Source organism: Hippocampus guttulatus, chromosome 1, assembly GCF_054856545.1.
Source record: "Hippocampus guttulatus isolate MCC_2025c chromosome 1, RoL_Hgut_1.0, whole genome shotgun sequence".
In the NCBI taxonomy this organism is placed as follows: Eukaryota; Metazoa; Chordata; class Actinopteri; order Syngnathiformes; family Syngnathidae; genus Hippocampus; species Hippocampus guttulatus.
In genome coordinates, this window is record NC_141261.1 from 22,506,477 (window position 1) to 22,526,806 (window position 20,330).

A 20,330-nucleotide genomic window follows, 5' to 3' on the forward strand; every position below is an offset into this window, starting at 1 on the left:
CAGCGCAACAGTTAAGCCAGCCAGATGGCTTAAAGATAAATGGCAAGCCCTGCGTAGCAAACAAAGAAGCAGAGGGTAATCATGCTGTGTCATGTTTGCGGCTACTGTCCATGTCTTTCAATCGCTGCCCAATTTTACTTCCATAATGCACGGATTTATTTTGGATGAGAAGTATAATATACCGCACATGTTTGTCAAGCATTGGGACTTGTGAAATAGAGAGAATTTCATTATTTTAAAAGTTTGATTGTTTCAACTGACTTTGAACATCACAACATAAAGCACAAGAACAATTCAGCAGTCCATCGTCACAGATACCAACCACAATCAATGCATTGGACACCGAAAAGCCTAGTGGGAGTAGAAATGTTGCATAGATGTAGACAGCATTTGCTGCCTCACTGTCATGATGTTCTAGATGTGAATTTCATATGCAGCCTTCTTGTGTCGAGTTTGCATGTTCTCCCTGTGCTTGCGTGGGTTTTCTCAGAGTACTTTGGCTTCCTCCCACATTCCAAAAACATGAGGTTAGGCTCAACGAACACTCAAAATTTGGCCTCGGTGTAAATGCGACTGTGAATGATTGTTGATGATATGATATGTGGCCTTCAATAAACTGGCAGCCACATGCCGGCTTCGGTAGGCTGCAGCTCACCCGTGAACTTAATAAGCAGTATCGAAATTGGATGAATGGAATTGCCCAGTGTGTGGTGTCATGTGCAATGTTAGCACATCACGCCAGACCTCAGCCTACTTCAATATCGAGCTTCAAGTACAGTAGGAATGAAGGTTAAGGGTGTCTGGTTTGTTATTCATAGTAGTTGTCAATCATGTTTACTCTTACATATTCACAAAATGTATATTGTCCATAACAAGGAATGAGCAGGCCAAATACACAAGTATTTGACTTTCAATGTGTTGACAGGTAGTGTTTTTGAATATGGTTTCCCTGTTACTTTTAAACGTCACGTTAAAAGGAGACATATTGTGCAATTTTGTCCACATTTTAGAACAGTTCCTCAGTATCTTCACAAAGGGTCTCTGATATCACACCTTGGTCATAATCACTCGATTTTGGCAGGGTCATGACTGTCTCATGCTCAGGCCAAGTTTATTTTATTTCATTGCCATGAAGACCGGGGCAGGGTTAAGGCAAAAACGAGGAAGTTGGCAACTTTTCCGACTCTACTCTGAACTATTTTTCAAAAATGCTGCTAGCAACAAATCTGGTGACTTTTGTCATAGGTTGGACACTTCTGAAGAGCCAAATTGTGACATCCCAATCGGCAAAATTCCAATTCCATACAAAATCCAATTTGAATACAAAAACTGAAAAGTGAAATTTCCATAAAATCTCTCCTGATGAACTGAATTGTATAGATTTTAGATTTCATTATTTATGATGGGCATTTAGAAGGATGGGGATGGCATATACTGTACACTTATTTAATCACACCCGACATTCAACACTCAACTTCAAGCCAGTTTTTTTCCTCAACAAAACTAGAAGATGCAGACAGCCGTGAAATTGGCTCGCTGCTTTCAATTCCCCACAGAGGAACAAAGGTGGCCAGTCGCCATCTGTGTACCGTTCATCTCTGCGCTGAGATCATGTTTTAAGAAACATCTGTTGCTGGTTAGCACGCCGTTGTCATTCTGGCTCCCACACCTCTGCTGCTCCTGCATCAGTCGGCATGCGATGAGGTCATCATTCAATAACAGACCCTCAATCAATCAAGGTGAAGTATTTGCTGACATTCCCGTACATCCGCTATCACGCAGGTGTCAAACACAAAACCCGCGGGCCAGATCTGGCCCACCTTGACGTCAAATCCATCATACTTACATACAACCGGACTCAACCCTGACATCATGAGCAACATCCGACCCATTTCCAACCTCCCCTTTCTGTCCAAAATCATAGAACATGTCATCGCATCCCAAATCGAAGCCCACCTTGACAATAATTGAGCAATTTCATTCTGGTTCCCGCACACATCACAGCACTGAAACTGTCTGCCTTAAAATCACCAATGACCTCCTTCTCTCCTCCAACTCTGGCCTACTCTCCATCCTCATCCTCCTTGACCTTACGGTGGTAAGGTCAAGGAGGATGGTGTGGTTGATGGTGCCTTTGACACCATCAACCACACCATCCTACTCTCTCTCCTCCCATCCCTCAACATCACAGTCAATGTCCTCACCTGGCTTCACTCATATCTCACAGACAGGAAACAATTCATCCTTATCAACAACTGCTCCCTCCTCCACTGCCCCATTGTCCCAAGGTGTCCCCCAAGGCTCTGTGCTTGGTCCTCTTCTCTTCCTCCTCTACCTTCTCCCCTTTGGCCAAATCATTTGTCATTATGGTCTCTGCTTCCACTGTTACACTGATGATATTCAACTGGACATCTCCGCCAAATCCAACTCACTCCACCATGTCTAACAGTCTTTCTGATATTAAATCCTGGATACAAACAAACTTTCTCACACTCAACTGCACAAAATCTCACCTGTTAATCATCGGTCCAAACTCCCTCACCCAAAGAGTCTCCTCCAACTTTAATCTCACTCTCGACAACTCCACCCTGTCTCCTTCCTTTCACTGTTGCAACCTCTCTCTTGTTTTTATTATTATTATTAAATGTGGCCCGCAAATGCTTGCAACAATTTTTCCTTGACATGGAGTTTCATGAGGTTAATATTGGGTGCTATGGGAATACTCTCAATTTGAAACTCTCCAAGGGGAATTATGGGAATTAACAGCAGTTGAGGGTAATTTAATAGAAATGTATCTTATTCAAACATAAATACAAACATTTTATGTCATAAATTGACAACCATGTCATAAAATGACAACCATGTAAAATGGATAATTTTCCCTACCCACTTGCATTACTTGGATTATTTGCTTGACAGTGCCTTGATTCTTCAATTTTCTTGCTAACTTCCCTTAAGTGTTTGAATCTGAAGTCAAAAGTAAGTGAAAACCCTTCCACAGTTTGGCTTTAGCCACAGGTGCTTTGACTCAGGCGGCTGGTAAAAGAGCTCCCCTGGAAACTTGGCCGGGTTTTCACTTTCTGGACTTGAATTTGCTACCTTTGCTCGCAACACAAAAAAAGTGACTGCACTTGTGAAGGTACCGCTGTGCTCGCATGAAATCTAGTTGTCCTAGTTAGGATTATGCTAAATTATAGTCAAACTATTTAGTTCATTTGTTTGTAGTTTGGATTTGAAATATATGTTTTGTGACACCAGTCGTGGAATTTATCTGACATACCTCATATACAATATGTCCCAAAACTATGCCTTGATTTTCATGTGGTGTTATGACTTCGATTGAGTGTTTACTGTGACCATGAATTATCACTAAACTCAAACGGGTGATATTTCCCATGGAATAGAGAGCCAGGGAGGTTGGGTAAGCTCTGTGATGGCGTCGGTGTTGCGGTCCTGCACACTGACCTCTCACGCTCCTGTTCCAGGAGGTTGGTAAACTCGTCGCTTTTCTTCACAAAGTCGCCATGGTTGCGCTTCTCATCCGCCATTTTGTACAGGGCCTGCTTGTGGGCCTGCTCTACCATCAGCAGCTGCTCCAGCATGCGGCGGTACGTCTCCCTCTGCTTTTCCACCAGCTTGTCCAGCTGCAAGACAGTTGCAGGACACATGCACCGGGATTTTTGCAAATACAGTAAATCAACAACAGCCAGCTGTATCATGTAACATGAGTACGAATACTTCCCTACTTCATCATTTTTCAAAAATACTTTACTTCTAATATGGAAGAAACTTTAATATTAGAAAATAATTGTTGGTACTTCAGTAAAACAAATATCATATGGAAGAAACTTTAATATTAGAAAATAATTGTTGGTACTTCAGTAAAACAAATATCAGGTCTTTTCAGACTTCTGCTCAAGGAATATTCTACACAATGTATTTTACGCCACTTGAAAGATATTTTCTTTGTGGATACTTTGACTCGATTACAGTATTGCTCTAAAGTATTTATACAAGACTGCTGGTACCTCCACCATGGGCCGTTCATAGATGTCTTCCTGTAGGCCGTCAACTTTGCCCTGGATGGCATCCCGCTGCAGAGCCTGCAGGACTTTCGGTGGCGTGACAAAGCCGTATTTGGCTTCCAGAAGGGCCAAATCGATTTTTTCTGCCTTCAGCACAGTAATCACCTCATCTCTGGCCTGCGGAGTGAATAATGTCCACCGGTTTTTGTTGATGTTTTTGAGAAAAACTGTCTTTCTGGACTTGTGCCCTGACCTGCAGTTCTCCCTCCAGTAAGCTCAACAGGAAGACCAGGTCATCACGCGAAAGGTCTCTCGCCTTCTCCTTATGGGGCCCCTTTGCAGCACTACTGCCGCCATTCTTGGTGGTCTGGTGGTTCCACTGGATGGTGCCAGTGTCATCTGGCGGCTCACGGTGGCGACTGCGACGCTCTGGCCGCCTAGAGGGTTCTTCTTTGGCCAGCTTGACCTTGGTGACGTCCTCCAGGCTGCTGCTACGGGAGCGCATGTTGCTACCTTGAAAGGACAGCGTTGGGTTATTGCAAAGTACACTTAGATGTGCACACGCGTGTACAGGAACTCGTAGAGGTAAGTACACCCTTCACCTTTTTGTAAATATTTTGATTCTCTCATTTCTGAGGACATGACACTTTGCTCTAATATAATCATCATACAACTTGTGTGACAGTGTCAATTTACCCAATTCCCTCAAAATAACTCATCCCACAGCAATTCATGTCGAAACTTGGCAACAAAAATGAGTACACCCTTAATTGAAAATGTCAGAAATTCTGCCTAAAATGTCAACACATTGCTTGGCCACCATTCTTTTCCAGCACTGCCTTGACCCTTTGGGGCACAAAGTTCACCAGAGTTGTACAGGTCGCCACTGGAATCCTCTACCACTCCTCGATGACATTTCAGGGTCTAGATTATCTATAGATATTTATAATGGGGCATGTCCGTTTGTGTCTTCCTTTATTTTTGTTTCTATTTATTGCTACTACATTGAATAATGGATCTACACGTCACACTCATCTGTGCAGTTCATTTGAACATATGTAAAAAGGAGCGTTGGTTTTTTTTGTTCTTATTTGGAATATATCCTGATACATATTTGTGAATAGCCTATTGGTGTATTTGCATGAGAATATGATTTTTCGTCATTTTTGGAGAACAAGGGGTAGGACGAGACTCTGCGCAAAAAAAAAGAGGAAAAAAAAAGCAAAGTGTAATTCTCTAAAGACCTCAGACAGTGGGCTAAAGCAACAAAATCACCTGTGTGAAGTTTGTATATGTGGCCTTGTATTTGTGCATTCTCTGTCTTGCTGTCATAGCCTTGCAAGATATTATTAGCCTCACAGCAGAATGGGGTCGTCAACTAATCCAAAATTGGAAAAATGTTTCACATTATGAACTACATCCAGAACTTTCTTGGATCTCCTCCCTGAAAGTTGCTGTTCACCCTTTACAGCCAATAACTTTTCCCTTTTGTTTTTGTTTTTTTGTTTGATGTGATTGGGCCCCTGTGGTTGGGGAAAAGAGCCACTTCAGCGAAACAAGACTTTTTGGGATCAGAAGAATCATCATCTGCTTGGCGCTGATGTCCCCTATGTGACCGGGATGCTCAGACGCTCACTGATTGTGATGAACCCAGCTATGATAAATGGATAGAACAAGCTAATGAACTGTAACCATACAATTTATAACATTTTTTAGTAGAAACCAACCATATCTCAAGGAATGCCAGAACCATTGCATCATCTTTTCTAGGGGCTTTTATCTGAGTTCAGTTTTAAGAAGAGATTTGCATCGGCCTCAGAGGGCTTAGAAAACCATTAGTAGGCAATGAATCATCCCATTTGCTCAAGTAAGAGATTTATTTCGATCTATATTTCACAGAAAGTAATTTTATTCTACACAGATTTTCTGATGAATGGACTCTCACCACTTGTTGAACTTGCCAGATAAGTAGAGCGGCATTTTGTTGGTTACTGGGCCGATGCGTGAGAACCTCTGATGGCCTGTGAGTGAGAGCAGAGGCTGGTTGATTGCATTGTACACAGTGGAGGTGAGACGCCACATGATTGTGAGCTGAGGTAATTCCCCCTTAGTCAGGGGCAGACTCCACATGCACCCAGGCAGAACACCGAGCTGCCGATAGAACGGGTTAGTGCAACAGATCCAAAGGTCACAGACGTGTACAGCAGCTCGGCATGTGCAAGTGTCACATATCTGCCAAAACTGTCAGAGGGATCACAAATATTTCACATCGTCAAAAGGTAAAAAGGGTCACACCAGGGACACCGGAGTAGATTCATGTTGAATTTAACAAAAGGATTAGTAGTAGGTCCAAGAGCACATACTTGAGTTAAGAGAAAAAATATACAGGAATTGTTTGATCAGGTATGCGTGTTGACGTCAAGAAGTATAATTATTCATTTCAATAGTTGTGAATTTGGAATTGTTGATAGCGACAAGGTGGGTGACTGGTTAGCGTGTCTGCCTCACTGTGGAGGGGTCATGTGCTCAATTCCGGGCTCCGGCCGTCCTGTATGGAGTTTGTATGTTCTACCCCTGCCTGTGTGGGTTTTCTCCGGGTACTCCGGATTCCTCCCGCATTTTAAAGGCTGATTGATTACTCGAAATTTTTCTCAGGTGTGATTGTGAATGCAGATGGTTGTGAGGCTGCAGCACGCCCGCGACCCCTGTGAGGATAAGCGGCTCAGATAATGGGTGGATGCATTAATTGCTGGTGATAATTTGTTTTATGAAATAATCCCTAGGCAAGAAAAAGTAGACAAGAGACCCAGCCGATAACCCTCTTTAAAACAAAACAAAACATAATTTAAGCTACATCAACTTTGAAATATAAATTCCTGACATTTATTGCAACAATGTTAGCTAGCACAGCAAAGCAATTAAGTCGTTTGTGCCAAAACAATGTGCTGAGTTGTTTTTACTGAGACCTAACTTAGGCAGCCAATACAAGGGATAGTATAGCTCTGTAAATGCATCTTTTTTGTTATGAAACACGAGAAAACCAATTCTTACCACAGCAAAACAGAAAGTATTTATTGAATTGCCCAACATAAAAGTTTGTTGCCGTCAAATCTTGATTGCACCCAATGTTTATTTATTTATTTTTTACAGTGTAGCTTTTAAACTCTTTCGGCACTCATAACAGTATCTGCGGCCAGAAGTCGCTGGAAACGTCTGGCAGTTTGGACGCTTTTCTTTCCCATGACCACTTAAGTTTCCGTGGTTGGCTCGCTGGTCAAAAAGTACGATGTGGCAAGCCCAAGAGCCTTGGCTATGCTGTCTTCAGACTTTTGGACTCTTAAAAGTCATCTTTGTAGTGACCACTTCACATTTCAAGACTTTAATTTAACATTCGCCCGTTAAAGTCACCAAGGTGAAAGGTGAGGAGGCAGGTGTGCCGCAAAGAAAATAAACCTCACCCCCATGTATGGAGGACACACACACACACACACACACACACACACGCATTACTGAGTACATTCCTACAGCCTTACATCACACCCTGACGTGATTGAGGGCACTCAGAGAATCAAGATCAAACACAAGCAGGGAGAGAGGGGAGGAGCAGATGGAGTGAGTGACTTTTGCTAAGAAGGAGCAGATCACTACTTGTCTGCCTTCTGGACACAAAGTGGGCTCAATATCAACCACTCAATTCAGGAGCAACAGTCTCCTCTTTTTGCTTATGTTGGCCATTTACTTATTCAGCTAATTTTATTTGCATTACAGCACAGTGTTTTCATAATCTCACTTCATAGAGAATGCTTGTGCTTGTAAAATACACACAGGAACTTAACGGTATTTTTTTTTAAGGCCAACTAATAACCCTGTAATAACAGCACCCGCTTCCGTGGTTTTAATCACGGAGCCAAAAAAAGGAGTGCAGTGTTTGCAAACAGGGTGGATGGTTGTCATAACAACAGGTGGTGTCATAAAAGCTTTTGAGATGCTTCCTGCCGTCAAAAGCGTGCACATAAAAAAAATGGGCAATTTCATGAAGTTGCCTCAAGCACAGGTAAACTCCCAAAACACTGGGTGTGGGGGAAGATGATCAGGTATTGTTCGAGGTGAGTCATGGATGATGATACAGAGGTTTAAGATGGGTACGTTATGGGAAAGTGACTTTTAAATTGCTTGTATGCAAATGGCGGGGTCTCTGGAGTGCCTGGCCACTCACCCCAAGTCTGATATTATTTAACCAAGTAAAGCTTCCCTGATGTTGATTTCCAAAAACCTGTGAGCGAGTCATTCTGATTCTTCTGATCTACCATCCCAACTAAGTTTTTCCGACCTTGATGTGCTTTCATTTGAGTAGACTTTTCAATTATCTGGACTTGAATATCCTTTTTTTTTAATGTAAATTGTTTCCCTACATTTGTGTGTAGTTGCTATTTCTTATTTTGTCCAAAAAGGCTCGGTTTACTTGAACAAGAACAGTATTTTTGAAGTACTTGATGTAAGTTTCAGACTGACAGACTTTTGATTTGCATTTACAGCAGCGTCACATCAGCTGTTTGAGCATGATAAGCAAGCAGTAGAGGATTTGCCATGACTCTCATTGAGTAAATTGAGAGTTATGTTCTTCTGGCTCGTCAAGTCCTGTTTGTAATTTTGCATTTCAGGATTAAACATCTTTCGAATGATTTTACAGCTGCTTCCAAAACATTGAATGTAGCAGCATGAAATACGACATCTTTAACCATTGGCCTGTTTGAACCTCTCTGGTGTCAAGGTTGCAAACAAGCCCCAGAAGTTTACCCTCCACAACTGAGACCAGATTGTTTTTTGTTTTTTTTCCATGGTGCCAGTCATGTTGCGTGAAGTCAAACGTCAATGAACAGAAGATGACGCACAAGAAGTGAACCTCCTTCTTTCGCCGTAGGACTGTACATGCTATGTTTAGACCTGAGAATCCCATTTGGGCCTCAGCGCATGTTCAGGCACACAATTGTATTTATTATCCCATATTGGTTTTCCTCTCTTGGCCCCAGCTACAGGCTGCATACAGTTGCACTGTAACCAGGTCTGTTTTGGAACAGGTGATTATGAGAAGGAGAAGCCACAAGTACTGTTGGGTCGTAGTAATATCGGTGACGGGTCATTGGGTTTAGACAGACGGTGACGCTGCAGATCTTTGCTTTCTACATAAACAGGAAGGTAAAGATGATTTTCACTGAGCTCAATAATTTAGAGCAAGTGTCGAATAATTTTTTGTTGCAGGCCACATAGTGTAGTTATGGTTTCCCTCAGAGAACCGTTACTGTGGAGCCATGTAAATGTACAATCGCCTCATCATATTATTATGTACGCACAACAAATTGATGGCTCACTAGTTTTGAAGTTGTTCACCCACAAAAATGCCAATTTGGATTTTTTAGTCAGAAAAATTATGTAGACACATATGGCTTGCTTTATGGGCCACGTAAAATGTTGTGGGCAGGCAAAAGTGGCCTCCGAGCCTTGAGTTTGACCCTTGCGGGTTAACTCATCATAACAACATTTTCTTTTTTACCATACAGGTGATCCTGATCACGTGCCAAAGTATTTCCCTTACAAGCAGCCTTTCCTACTCTTAAAGCAGCACCTCACAGATGAGATGAGGTGAAGGTAATCACGGCATCGTGGACAGATGAACTCATGTAATGTAACCAACCAACCAGCAGAGGGGAGTATATTATAAATTTAAGCCTGAGGCGTCCAGGCCCTGATCTCATGACTATTTAAAGGTAGTCAATGTTAATCTGAATAATAACTCCACTTGTATGATGGTCGTAGAACTCTTTATTTTGCGACTGCTCACCTTAACCAACAGAAGGATCATTCCTCCTCACTCCCCAAAACCCGTGCTATCTTTCCCCTTCCTCTAGGCAACACTGCCCCCTAGCATTGTAATATTGTAAAGGTTATTACTGAAAATAAAACAACAATCTCAGTCTCTTCTTTAACAAAAAAAAATATGTACTGCTCAATTCAACCATGACCATAGCACCCATTGGACTCCTTTTGATTGGATCAGCTCTTTAATAGAACTGATTTCCAAGCGTAGCCTTTTTTCAGCAACATCCTTGGTGGATTTCAATGCCTCCATAAGCGAATAATTATCGGTGACACAAATGATCGGCACAGGTTGGTTAGTACTACCAGCATAGAGCTCAGAGAATATTGTTGACAGAAAAATGGCAATGTCAATTCCCTCAGCCATAGCCAATGTCTCACCTGCTAGTGTACTCCTGACAATTCTCTTAATTTTCTTTGACTGCCACGAGATGGGAGAAAACCGTCCGCTTTCGCCCATCAAAACAACAAAGTGCCCACCTTGGATGCCCCCATCAGAGAGATTTGCAAAAGATGCATCAGTGTATGCAACCAATTTAAGGCTATCATCTTTACCGAGGTGTCTAAAGCTCAACTCAACTGATTTGGTCTTAAGCTTAGACACAACTCTGTTTGCTTCATGAATTGTTTGTAGGTAGCACATTTGAGATTTGCAGCCAGATTACTGGCATCAAACATGGCATCGGTTCTGCTCTGTCTTGCAACCCACAAAAGTTGCCCTATTTTTGATCTTAGCTGATCTCTTTCCTCATCAGTAACAGGTGAAGTTTGCTCAGCTGCTCGCGATGGTGTTAGATGTATAGTCTGTAAATTCTCGATGTATGTGGCTTGGTGTATTTTTACCCTGTTGTCAGAGGTTACAAAATCTCTGAAAGACTTTTCTTGTCAATAATAAGTTGTATCCGCCACCACAAGTCTAAACATGCTCTTCTGATTAAGATTGCATTTGTGGAATATGAACTCATCAGAAAAAAAAATCCCTATTATTTGATCCCTGTGAGAGGGCTGCCTACTTGCTGTTGACTGAAAATGACATCCCAGTGGCAAAGGGCTCGGGTAATGGCCGTCACGGATCACTTGTTTTCTGGGTTTGGTCATGTGACGTTCAATAACAGCCATATCAACAACCATAATAGTCCCACTGAAACAGCAGCAATGACAATTTGTTACCGGTTACCTCCACCCAATTCCCAAGACTCACGACTACCAATAGTCAGGAGACCCTGAGGGGACAGAGGGACCTTAAGGACTCATTGTGGGGATTAAAATGTACACATCCCCCTTTCGGGGCTTTAACCCCCCCAATTGAGGGCTGACAGTAGATTAGTCAAGGCATGGGTTTATAGGACAGTCAGCAATCTGTCACCTCATCTGCCGGAGTTTGCTTCCGTGTGACATGATAGTGGGCATCGTGAGGATTACGAGGTCAGCCATCCTTGAGCCACTTGCCATGCTGTCGAAAGGCCCATCCAGTGAACGTATTTCGCTGTTGCTCAGAGACAATGTGTGACGAAGGCTGCTCTCCAAGAATTAATCGATGAAAGTAAATACGCACAAAATGGCATGGCACGGCATCAGATGACTCCTGAGGGAGCTGTCTGGCTTGTTAGCTGCTAAACAATATGCTGCTAATCAATAATGTTGCAAAATAGTGAGCTGAAAGATTGCAGGTGTTCAAGCAGCGCCAGGAGCTGTCAGACGTGCTTGCAGGACCGAATTGCAATTTTGCTTCGCTTCATGTAATAATCACTTTGCTGCGTCGTGCTAAACTCACAATATCTTTACGAATGTACAGAGGGATCGACACTGCTTTAACTGTTGATGCCTCTGGTACTACTAAGATCTATTCCCAAACGTAAGCATCAATAGGTTTTATTCGTCAGTCCATTGAGGTACTGTGTTTGCACTCAGAAAGGAAAGTGGTACAGGTATCGATGAGAAGACGCGCACAAGGCCCACGCAATGAGCACTGCGACACAAATATTGATAGCGCTGAAGTCTTTAAGTGGTGTCTAAAATTTATTTGTGGCTGCCCGCCACAAACAAATGTTTAAGTGAGAAACACCGCGGCTGTAATCACTAACAATAACATGATTGATCGGATCTTTAAATCACAACATTAAGGCCGATCCCAAAATTGACCAAATATGCATAATATTGGATGATCCGATACGTCGGGTCGCTGTCAAGTCTACTGATAACTAAATTTGTGAAACACATCACACTCATGATCTCATGACGTAAACAGTCCTTTAAATGTTGTCAGATTTATACATCCATTTGATTGCTCTCATTTTGGTTCTGAATGTGCAGATGGGATTTGACTGCTGCGCTGTGCAAGAGCGAATCTATTGTTGTGGACATACAGGGCCAGAGACCACCCCAAAATGTTGCATTTTTTGATTTTCTGGATGCAGCCCTTGCAGGAAAAAGCTTGGAGACCCCTGTCCTCAAGGCAGGCGGGACATTTTTAGGAATGAAGGGACATGCACACTTCACTCTGTGTTGTGGGTGACAGTTGCCTCACAGTCGACGCTGCTCTGTAACAGAGAGACATGCAGCTTTAGTCTTCGTCCGTGGCGTCTCCTTGGCAACATGCAACACAGCACGGGGGCAACAATTCCAGCACAAAAAAAGAGGAGTGTTCACGGCATGGCCACTGTTAGGTGAATATTTACGGCCCCGTACTTGTGTCGCTTTATCTAATCATGTTTCGTATGCTCGGAATTTCACGGGCAAAGTTGCATCCCTCCTGGGAATAGACTGCCCGGAAATAACTGCCAAATATTGTATGTTGATCTCTGTGAGGATTTTATGAGAACATAACCAACCAGGCCACACAGCAAAGGGAGGCGCAGGTTTGACAAGTTGTGTCGCATCATGGAAAGTCCCGGCCCCTATCAAGCAGCCTACGGTGGAGTCTAAATTCAACCTGCTGCATAGTTAAACCAAAGTACACACACTAAAAGGAGTGAGGGTGATGATGCTGTAGCAAATGTGAACAGTAGGTGGACTTTAACCTGAGTAAAGAAAAAAAAAAAAAGAAGAAAATAATGAATACTATATACTGTACCTGTATTTAAAAGGAAATGATCGTATCACAATGTAACCCTTTCATGCACCCTGTAACCTGATAACATGATAAGCTGTCCAATGTAGTGACTGCTGTCCCTCCATCCATCCATCCATCCATCCATTTTCCACCACTTATCCGGGGTCGGGTCGCGGGGGCAGCAGCTTTAGGAGGGAAGCCCAGACTTCCCTCTCCCCAGCCACTTCTTCGAGCCCTTCCTGGAGGATCCCGGGGTGTTCCCAGGCCAGCTGGGTGACATAGTCTCTCCAGCGTGTCCTGGGTCATCCCCAGGGTCTCCTGCCAGTGGGACCTGCCCGGAACACCTCACCAGGGAGGCGTCCAGGAGGCATCCTAATTAGATGCCCGAACCACCTCATCTGGCTCCTCTCGATGTGGAGGAGAAGCGGCTCTACTCTGAGCCCCTGCCGGATGACCAAGCTTCTCACCTTATCTTTAAGGGAGAGCCCGGACACCCTGCGGAGAAAACTCATTTCGGCTGCTTGTATCCGGGATCTCGTTCTTTCGGTCACGACCCATAGCTCGGGACCATAGTTGAGGGTTGGATCCTAGAGAGAACGGTAAATTGAGAACTTCGCCCTTTGGCTCAGCTCCTTCTTTACCACGACAGACCGATACAACATCCGCATCACAGCAGATGCTGCACCAGTCCGTCTGTCGATCTCTCGCTCCCTCCTGCCCTCACTCATGAACAAGACCCCAAGATACTTAAACTCCTCCACTTGGGGCAAGATCTTCTCCCCAACCCGGAGAGGGCACTCCACCCTTTTCCGACTGAGGACCACGGTTTCAGATTTGGAGGTGCTCATCTTCATCCCAACCGCTTCACACTCAGCTGCGAAACGCTCCAGTGAGAGTTGGAGAGCCCTGCTTGAAGGAGCCAACAATACCACATCATCTGCAAAAAGCAGAGATGCAATACTGAGGCCACCAAAACGGACCCCCTCAACGCTTCGGCTGTGCCTAGAAATTCTGTCCATAAAGGTGATGAACAGACTGCTGTCCCTGAAAAGGTTAAAACAGTTCGCTGGTGTCTTAAGACTTCTGTGATGTTGTTGTTTTTGTTTTTGTTTTGTTAGTTTTTTTGTCAAAACACCCCAAAGATTTTTTAAAAAAATCACTTTACAAGCATTTCCTTTTTAAACCACAACATCGGACAGCTCCTTAATATATTCAGAAAGACCAGACCTGACTGCTACGGCGGACCAAACTCATATTGTGCTCTTCATTCACTCCCCTCAAAAAATATAGGAGTTTTTAATTTGATAGATATTTACATCTATCCATTTTCTAATCCGCTCATCCTCACAAGGGTCGCGGGCATGCTGGAGCCAGCTGTCTTCGGGCAGTAGAAGAAGAAACAGGCCAAGTTTCCAAAACATGCGTAGATGTGTGCCTCAAGAGATTTATGGACTGGTGAGACAACAATTAAACTTTAATGAATTGTTGGAAAGGTTAAATAGTTGAGAAAGCAAGGATCTGCTTTTGGTCATTCATCCCCAGTGAGTTATTGAATATAACAGATTCACATTGTTCTCATTTTGTAATTCCAAACATTCAGCTCATTCAAGCCACATTTGGAACAATTTTCACTTTGCTAAAAGATCCCCATTGACCAAAAATTCAAAATTTTCACCCCCAAAAAATTGCACCAAAAATTCCCTATTCATTACCAATGACACCGTCAACAAAATCATCAGTCCCATTCAAAATTCAAACATTTCCCCATATTAAATTCACCTTGGTAATAATTTTCAACATCATTCAACACCATCCCAGAGGCATGCATATTTTTTCACTCCGCATTTCAGCATTCACATGCAATTACTCTTTTGATTTCGACCTAAACTGTCTTCAGTAAAAAGAAACAAAACAAAACAAAGGACTCACTCTATGATACCTTTGAAGGGACGTGGACACACATTACAAGTACTAGGACACCCCATAAATACAACATCCTGACTTTATGGCTTGTTTTGAGTTGTTATGTTCTGTGCCTGTGCATGAGAAAGTGTACCGACCCAAGCCCATCGCTTCTAATGGTGATGGCGGGGCCAAGGGAGTGCCGTATATTCTGCTTGAGCACAAATGCAGGTTACACTAGTCCAGAAATCCAAACTTTTGGTGTCATGTGTTGCTTGTGGTGGGATGTAACAAAGTACGATTATTTTTTTTTTTTGACTGTGCCAAGTTTTTAAAATTGGTTAGCAATCAAAATATTCAGTCAGTACATTTTTTTCTTGACTCAAGGAGAAGAGTTGAATCAGTCGTTTTACTTTCACCAGTCTTTTTTTACACAAGCATTGGTACTTGACGAGAAGTAGAAGTACAGAGTATGAATACGTTTGCCACCTCTAGAAATAGCCAACCCCTAATTATGATTCAATTCATGAAGAGTTGATACTACTGTATCTTTGACCACTTCAGTGTACTAAAATTATTTTTAACTTGCTTGGATGAACAATGGTTCTGGAGTTCCATCCTATCGTACAGTGTGATGGCTGTGAACTTCATTGGACTTATTTGGACTGTGAAGTCTGCGGGTCAAGCTCGGAGCAAAGCTAATGTTGGACAACACTGGCGTTTCTGCTCGAGTATAAATAGTGCTCTTTCCCCAGAGCTCTGAGTGGCAGCTATTCTGTAAGTGAAACCAGACCTAGGGAGCCCGAACAAGTCAGCAAGCACCATGCCCCTCTCATTCCACACTTGGATTTGGACTGGTTAACCTCGCTGCCACCTCATTGCCTCAATACACCAGACAACAAATGATTTGATAAACAGCACAAATTTGACAAATGTCATTGCTTTGCATGGACTGAGAAGCTCAGGTCTTCTCCGATCAGCAAATGCAATCCAAGAATTTTTGTTCTGAATAGCTTTTCTTATTGATGCTGCCATTTGTTTGCATGACACGCAATCGTTGAATTGTGCAATTCATTTTTTGACAACCCAGAATAAATATTGTCCAGATTTCTATTCTCGCAAACTATCTTCCTTTTATGATGTAATTGTGAAACTTTTTTTTTGTAGACATCATCTGCTGCTGATGTCTACATTCTGACCAGATGAGTCAGTGATAAATCCAACACAAAACCTCTTAACCAGACTGTAATCCGCCCACCTAGTCGAGGAGCTCAGAGTATGTTTACAATCTGTGCCCCACTAGCCCCAAACTGTCACTCAGCAGCAAGGTGTACTTTTCTCCAGTGATTTCAGCACTTTAGATGTTATCTCTTAAAAAGCATTGTTTCCAAAAGCCTTTAGTCTGTCTTAATGCGAGCCTCCCATGCGTCAAAAGTGTGCATCCTGGCCTAAAGGTCTGCTCAGTCGACCAGAGAATAAATACTCAACATGTTATTATCAAGATGAGGCTTGATGATGATTCACGCGCTGAAAGTGAAATAATCATCCATCCATCCATTTTCCAATCTGCTTATCCTCATGTGGGTCGCGGGTGTGCTGGAGCCTATCAGAGCTGTCTTTGGAGAGTAGGCGGGAGACATGCTGAACTGGTTGCCAGCGAATCACAGGTCACACAGAGAAAACCAACCATTCGCGCTCATAATCACACCTAGGGACAATTCAGAGTGTTCAATCAGCCTGCCATGCATGTTTTTGGAATGTGGGAGCAAAACCAGAGTACCTGGAGAAAACCCATGCAGGTGCGGGGGGAACATGCAAACTCCACACGTGAAGGCCGGAGCTGGAATCGAACCCTGCACCTCTGCACTGTGAAGTTGACGCACCAACCAGTGGATCACCGTGCCGCGTGAAATAATCAGATATCACTATGAATGGCCAGCAGTCACACTCGTGAGCCGCCAAAGTAGCTCAATTAGTTGATTGCTGCAGATTAGTAACACCAGAAGGCACTGCTGCTCTGCTATTGGATGCAAATCGTCACTGCTAGTCATGCACCAAATATTATCAACATCTTGCTTGCTTATAGTTTCAACTTTCAGCATTGTGTAATACTTTAAATCTTAATATGAAACTCTTAGGACATGATTTTTGTGCATTTTGGAGTAAAGTATTTTAACTATTCAGAGCAAAAATGCCAAATGGCTACATAAGGTGAAGGTTGTTTAAAAAAAATCAAGACCTATTGACTGACTGCAATCATTTCAAATACAATCTGAACCTATGATCCCCATCACATCAACACATCATCAAAACGCAGCCGTTGGCAAGCCAGTGATTGTAGAGCCAGTGGAAAAATGTAGACACCTTTGCAAAACTTTCCTGGGTGCAGCCAACATTTGCCATTGTCACATCAGGACTGTTTTGCATGAGTTATCACTGTAGCTTTGATGTGCAGTGTGACCGCAGTCATCGGCACCCTTCGTAGAATGGTACGGATTTATTTTCCTGTGCAAATGTGAATTTGGATCTTGTTGCATACTAATCCCATGGAAGCACAGCAATTTCTCTGCAGTTTTCCTCTCTCCAGTGGTCAAACTATTTCTAATAGGTACCTTCACGGCCACTGTGCACATGCTCCTCTGGTCTTACCTCTCGTAGCTAAGCGACCAACCGCTAACTGTGCTGCTGTGATGCTGCAGAGCTGCCGGTCGTGCCTTCAGCCTGACGCCTTGGATGACGTGTTTATCCTTAGTGTTGAATGCTTCTTGCCCACCCAGTGTGAGAGTTACTTCTCCGCTATGTCCTCGGCCGTCCCCTTGTACAATCCAGGTGGTCTGAATGAGGATGGCTGCTGCTGTATGGTGCGCACAGTGCAGGATGGTGTCTAAGGCTAAGTCTGTGTGAGCATGATGCTGTCTGGGCATGGGTGTGTGTGTGAGAGAGGGAGAGGGAGCGCAGGACCTGCCATGTTAAGTTGCAGCCAGTTAAATTTAAACTACCCTGCCTTCTGACACCTTGAGCCATGTCTGCACCCCACCACCCTCCAAACACACACACACACACACACACACACACACACACACACACACACACACTTGGCTGCTTGTGTGTCGCAAATGGCAATGACTCTACTACATAGATCCTGACTGAAGCCCACTGCCTCAGCAGTCCCTGAGGGGAAGGACCTCATGCTTGGGATGGATTGTGCTTTTCGAGGAGAAATGTAAATGTGCCACAAAACAAAAGCAAAACCGCACTTTTCCCATTGAACACTGTGGCACATTGATCACAGGGGTGTCAAACATACAGTCCGCGTGCCAAAGTCAGCTAGCTATGTGCTTCACTCGTGCCTACAGGATGAGTTTGAAAGTAAAAGAAAAGCTGTGGTGACGCTATAGTTATGTGTTGCGTTAACAGTTTTATAATTTAATGATAGTTCTTACATTAGCATTACTAAGTAGAAAACACTATGAAAATGATCACACTTTAGAGCATACAATACTTACGGTCAGCAGTCCACAGCAATGGAGTGTTATGAGATAGTCACCGCCAGGATGAAGGGCTAAGTTTAGAAAACAGTCATCCATGATGTATTTATTGGACACAGTGTCAATGAGGAAATGGCACAAAGCGGAGCTAGGCTGTGCCAGAAATAAAGATGTTGGTTTACTTTGGGAGTCATCAGGGATAGAATTAGAACTGAGCTCATCGGAGGGATAGATAAGGTTAGATGTTTTGGAGGAAAAAGTTAGAGAGAGACAATTTAAATGGTTTGGATCCGTGCAGAGGAGAGATAGTGAGTATATCGGTAGAAGGATGGTCAGTAGGGACCTGTCGGGAAAGAGAGCAAGAGGAAGACCTCAGAGAAGTTTGACAGATGTAGTGAGGGAAGACATTGAAGGCAAATGTATGATAACTAAAATACATCATTACAACTTCAGTTGGTGATAGAGAGGAGGATGCAGAAGACTTTGAAGAAGACTTGGAAAAAAGGATGACGTGCTGTGGCGACCCCTAACAGGAAAAGGCCAAGAGCAAAAGAAGAAGAAAAAACATTTCATTTTCAAGTGCAAGTACTGTACATAATTTTTCCGTTCCAAATATGTCCAAGGATCCAGTTCCCCAGTGATGGACTCAGCCCACAGAAGTTTATCTTTTGCAACAGGTTCTATAATGCTGGTGTTGAAGGTCTCTGAAATACCCCAAGAGCATGCAGATGTCGGACTTCCTCCTTCGCAGGTTGGTGAGGGCTGGATGTACCACTGAAATGGTTTACTGGTGAGGGTCCACAGTGATGTGCATAGAGTTTGTGATCTGTGCCACGATCAGTTTCTCAAAGTACTTCATACCTTTCGGAGTGAGGGCTACTGGCCGATAGTCATTTGGAGCCACTGTTTAGATCTTGGGTATGGGGATGATGGAGTCAGTCTTTAGGGAGGTTGGGACATTGTTGGGAGAGATCTGTTGAAAATGTCTGTGAGCACCTCAGTCACGGGAAAGCTGGAGATGAAATTCCTGAACCTCAGAACTGTGAGGCAGAAGTGCTAACCAACTCACTGGGCTGCCAACTCCCCGCTAAATCTATCATTTAGAACTCCATTTGTCTTGAAATATGTTTAGTAACCATTAACTCTTTCATTCCACACGACATACTTGTACATCTTTTTAAAATTAGGCCCCGCCTACCAAGGACATACTTGTACGTCTAAGTCTTTTTATTGCGTCATAGAAAGGAGGAGGGTCTGATGCATTCTGTGAATGAGAATAAGATGTTTGCATTGTAAATCATGTAAAAAAGCGACCAGTAAGTGGCAGTGGTGCTTGAAATACATGCTTTTACAAAAAGCTCTTTTTCTCCGTTTTTTGCCCAGAATCACCATTTTCATGAAATTTAGCCATTTTGTAATGTCGATTGCTGAAGAATGGAAAACAAAACAAAAATGTTTTTTTCTCCTGAAAGAAGACAGTCCAAACTTTATTTTGGTAGGCTCCATGTTTATATAATAAGAACCAAATATTCTGTGGGCCTTGCAAGATCAGTCAAAAATCCAGTAAAATGCTGGGATTGAGGGGGTTGCTCCAGTGAAAATGGCTGGGATTGAATGAGTGAATAGATTTTAGATTTTAATCCATCCATCCATTCTCTGAAACATTTCTCCTCACTAGGGTTGTGGGCGTGCTGAAGCCTGTCCCCGCCATCATAAAGACATGGGGGGGCACCCTGAACTGGTTGCCAGCCACTTGCGGTTAGATTTTAAAATGAATCAATGGACATCTCTGACCTCCCATGGAGTCAAATGTCTGAGCACATCTTCCTCTCTTTATGAGCTTCCCACTCAATACAACATTTGGTGCAACAAAGGGAGTGGTGGTCTTTTTAGGACACCAAAGAGCTTTTAGTGGTGTGTGCGTTTGTGAGTTCAGTAACTGCACTGGAGCAAGAGGCCTAGTGCAAGTTTGAGATACTGCTACTAGAA

General features: G+C 43.2%; 1 protein-coding gene across 2 annotated transcripts in view; it reads right to left on the reverse strand.

The window, feature by feature from the left end:
- filip1l (filamin A interacting protein 1-like) overlaps nucleotides 1–17,736 on the reverse strand; it is a 34,823-nt gene extending 17,087 nt beyond the window's left edge. The window contains exons 1-5 of one of the 2 annotated variants that reach the window (XM_086119846.1): nucleotides 17,503–17,736; nucleotides 5,971–6,046; nucleotides 4,279–4,538; nucleotides 4,029–4,202; nucleotides 3,466–3,644 (exon numbers count right to left, since the gene is read on the reverse strand). In XM_086119846.1, the coding sequence (XP_085975972.1) occupies nucleotides 3,466–3,644; nucleotides 4,029–4,202; nucleotides 4,279–4,530 (605 nt within the window). In that variant the 5' untranslated portion in view covers nucleotides 4,531–4,538; nucleotides 5,971–6,046; nucleotides 17,503–17,736. The remainder of the gene's footprint in view (nucleotides 1–3,465; nucleotides 3,645–4,028; nucleotides 4,203–4,278; nucleotides 4,539–5,970; nucleotides 6,047–17,502) is intronic. The other variant, XM_086119836.1, reaches the window with a different exon arrangement.
- Between the last annotated feature and the right edge of the window lie 2,594 nt (nucleotides 17,737–20,330).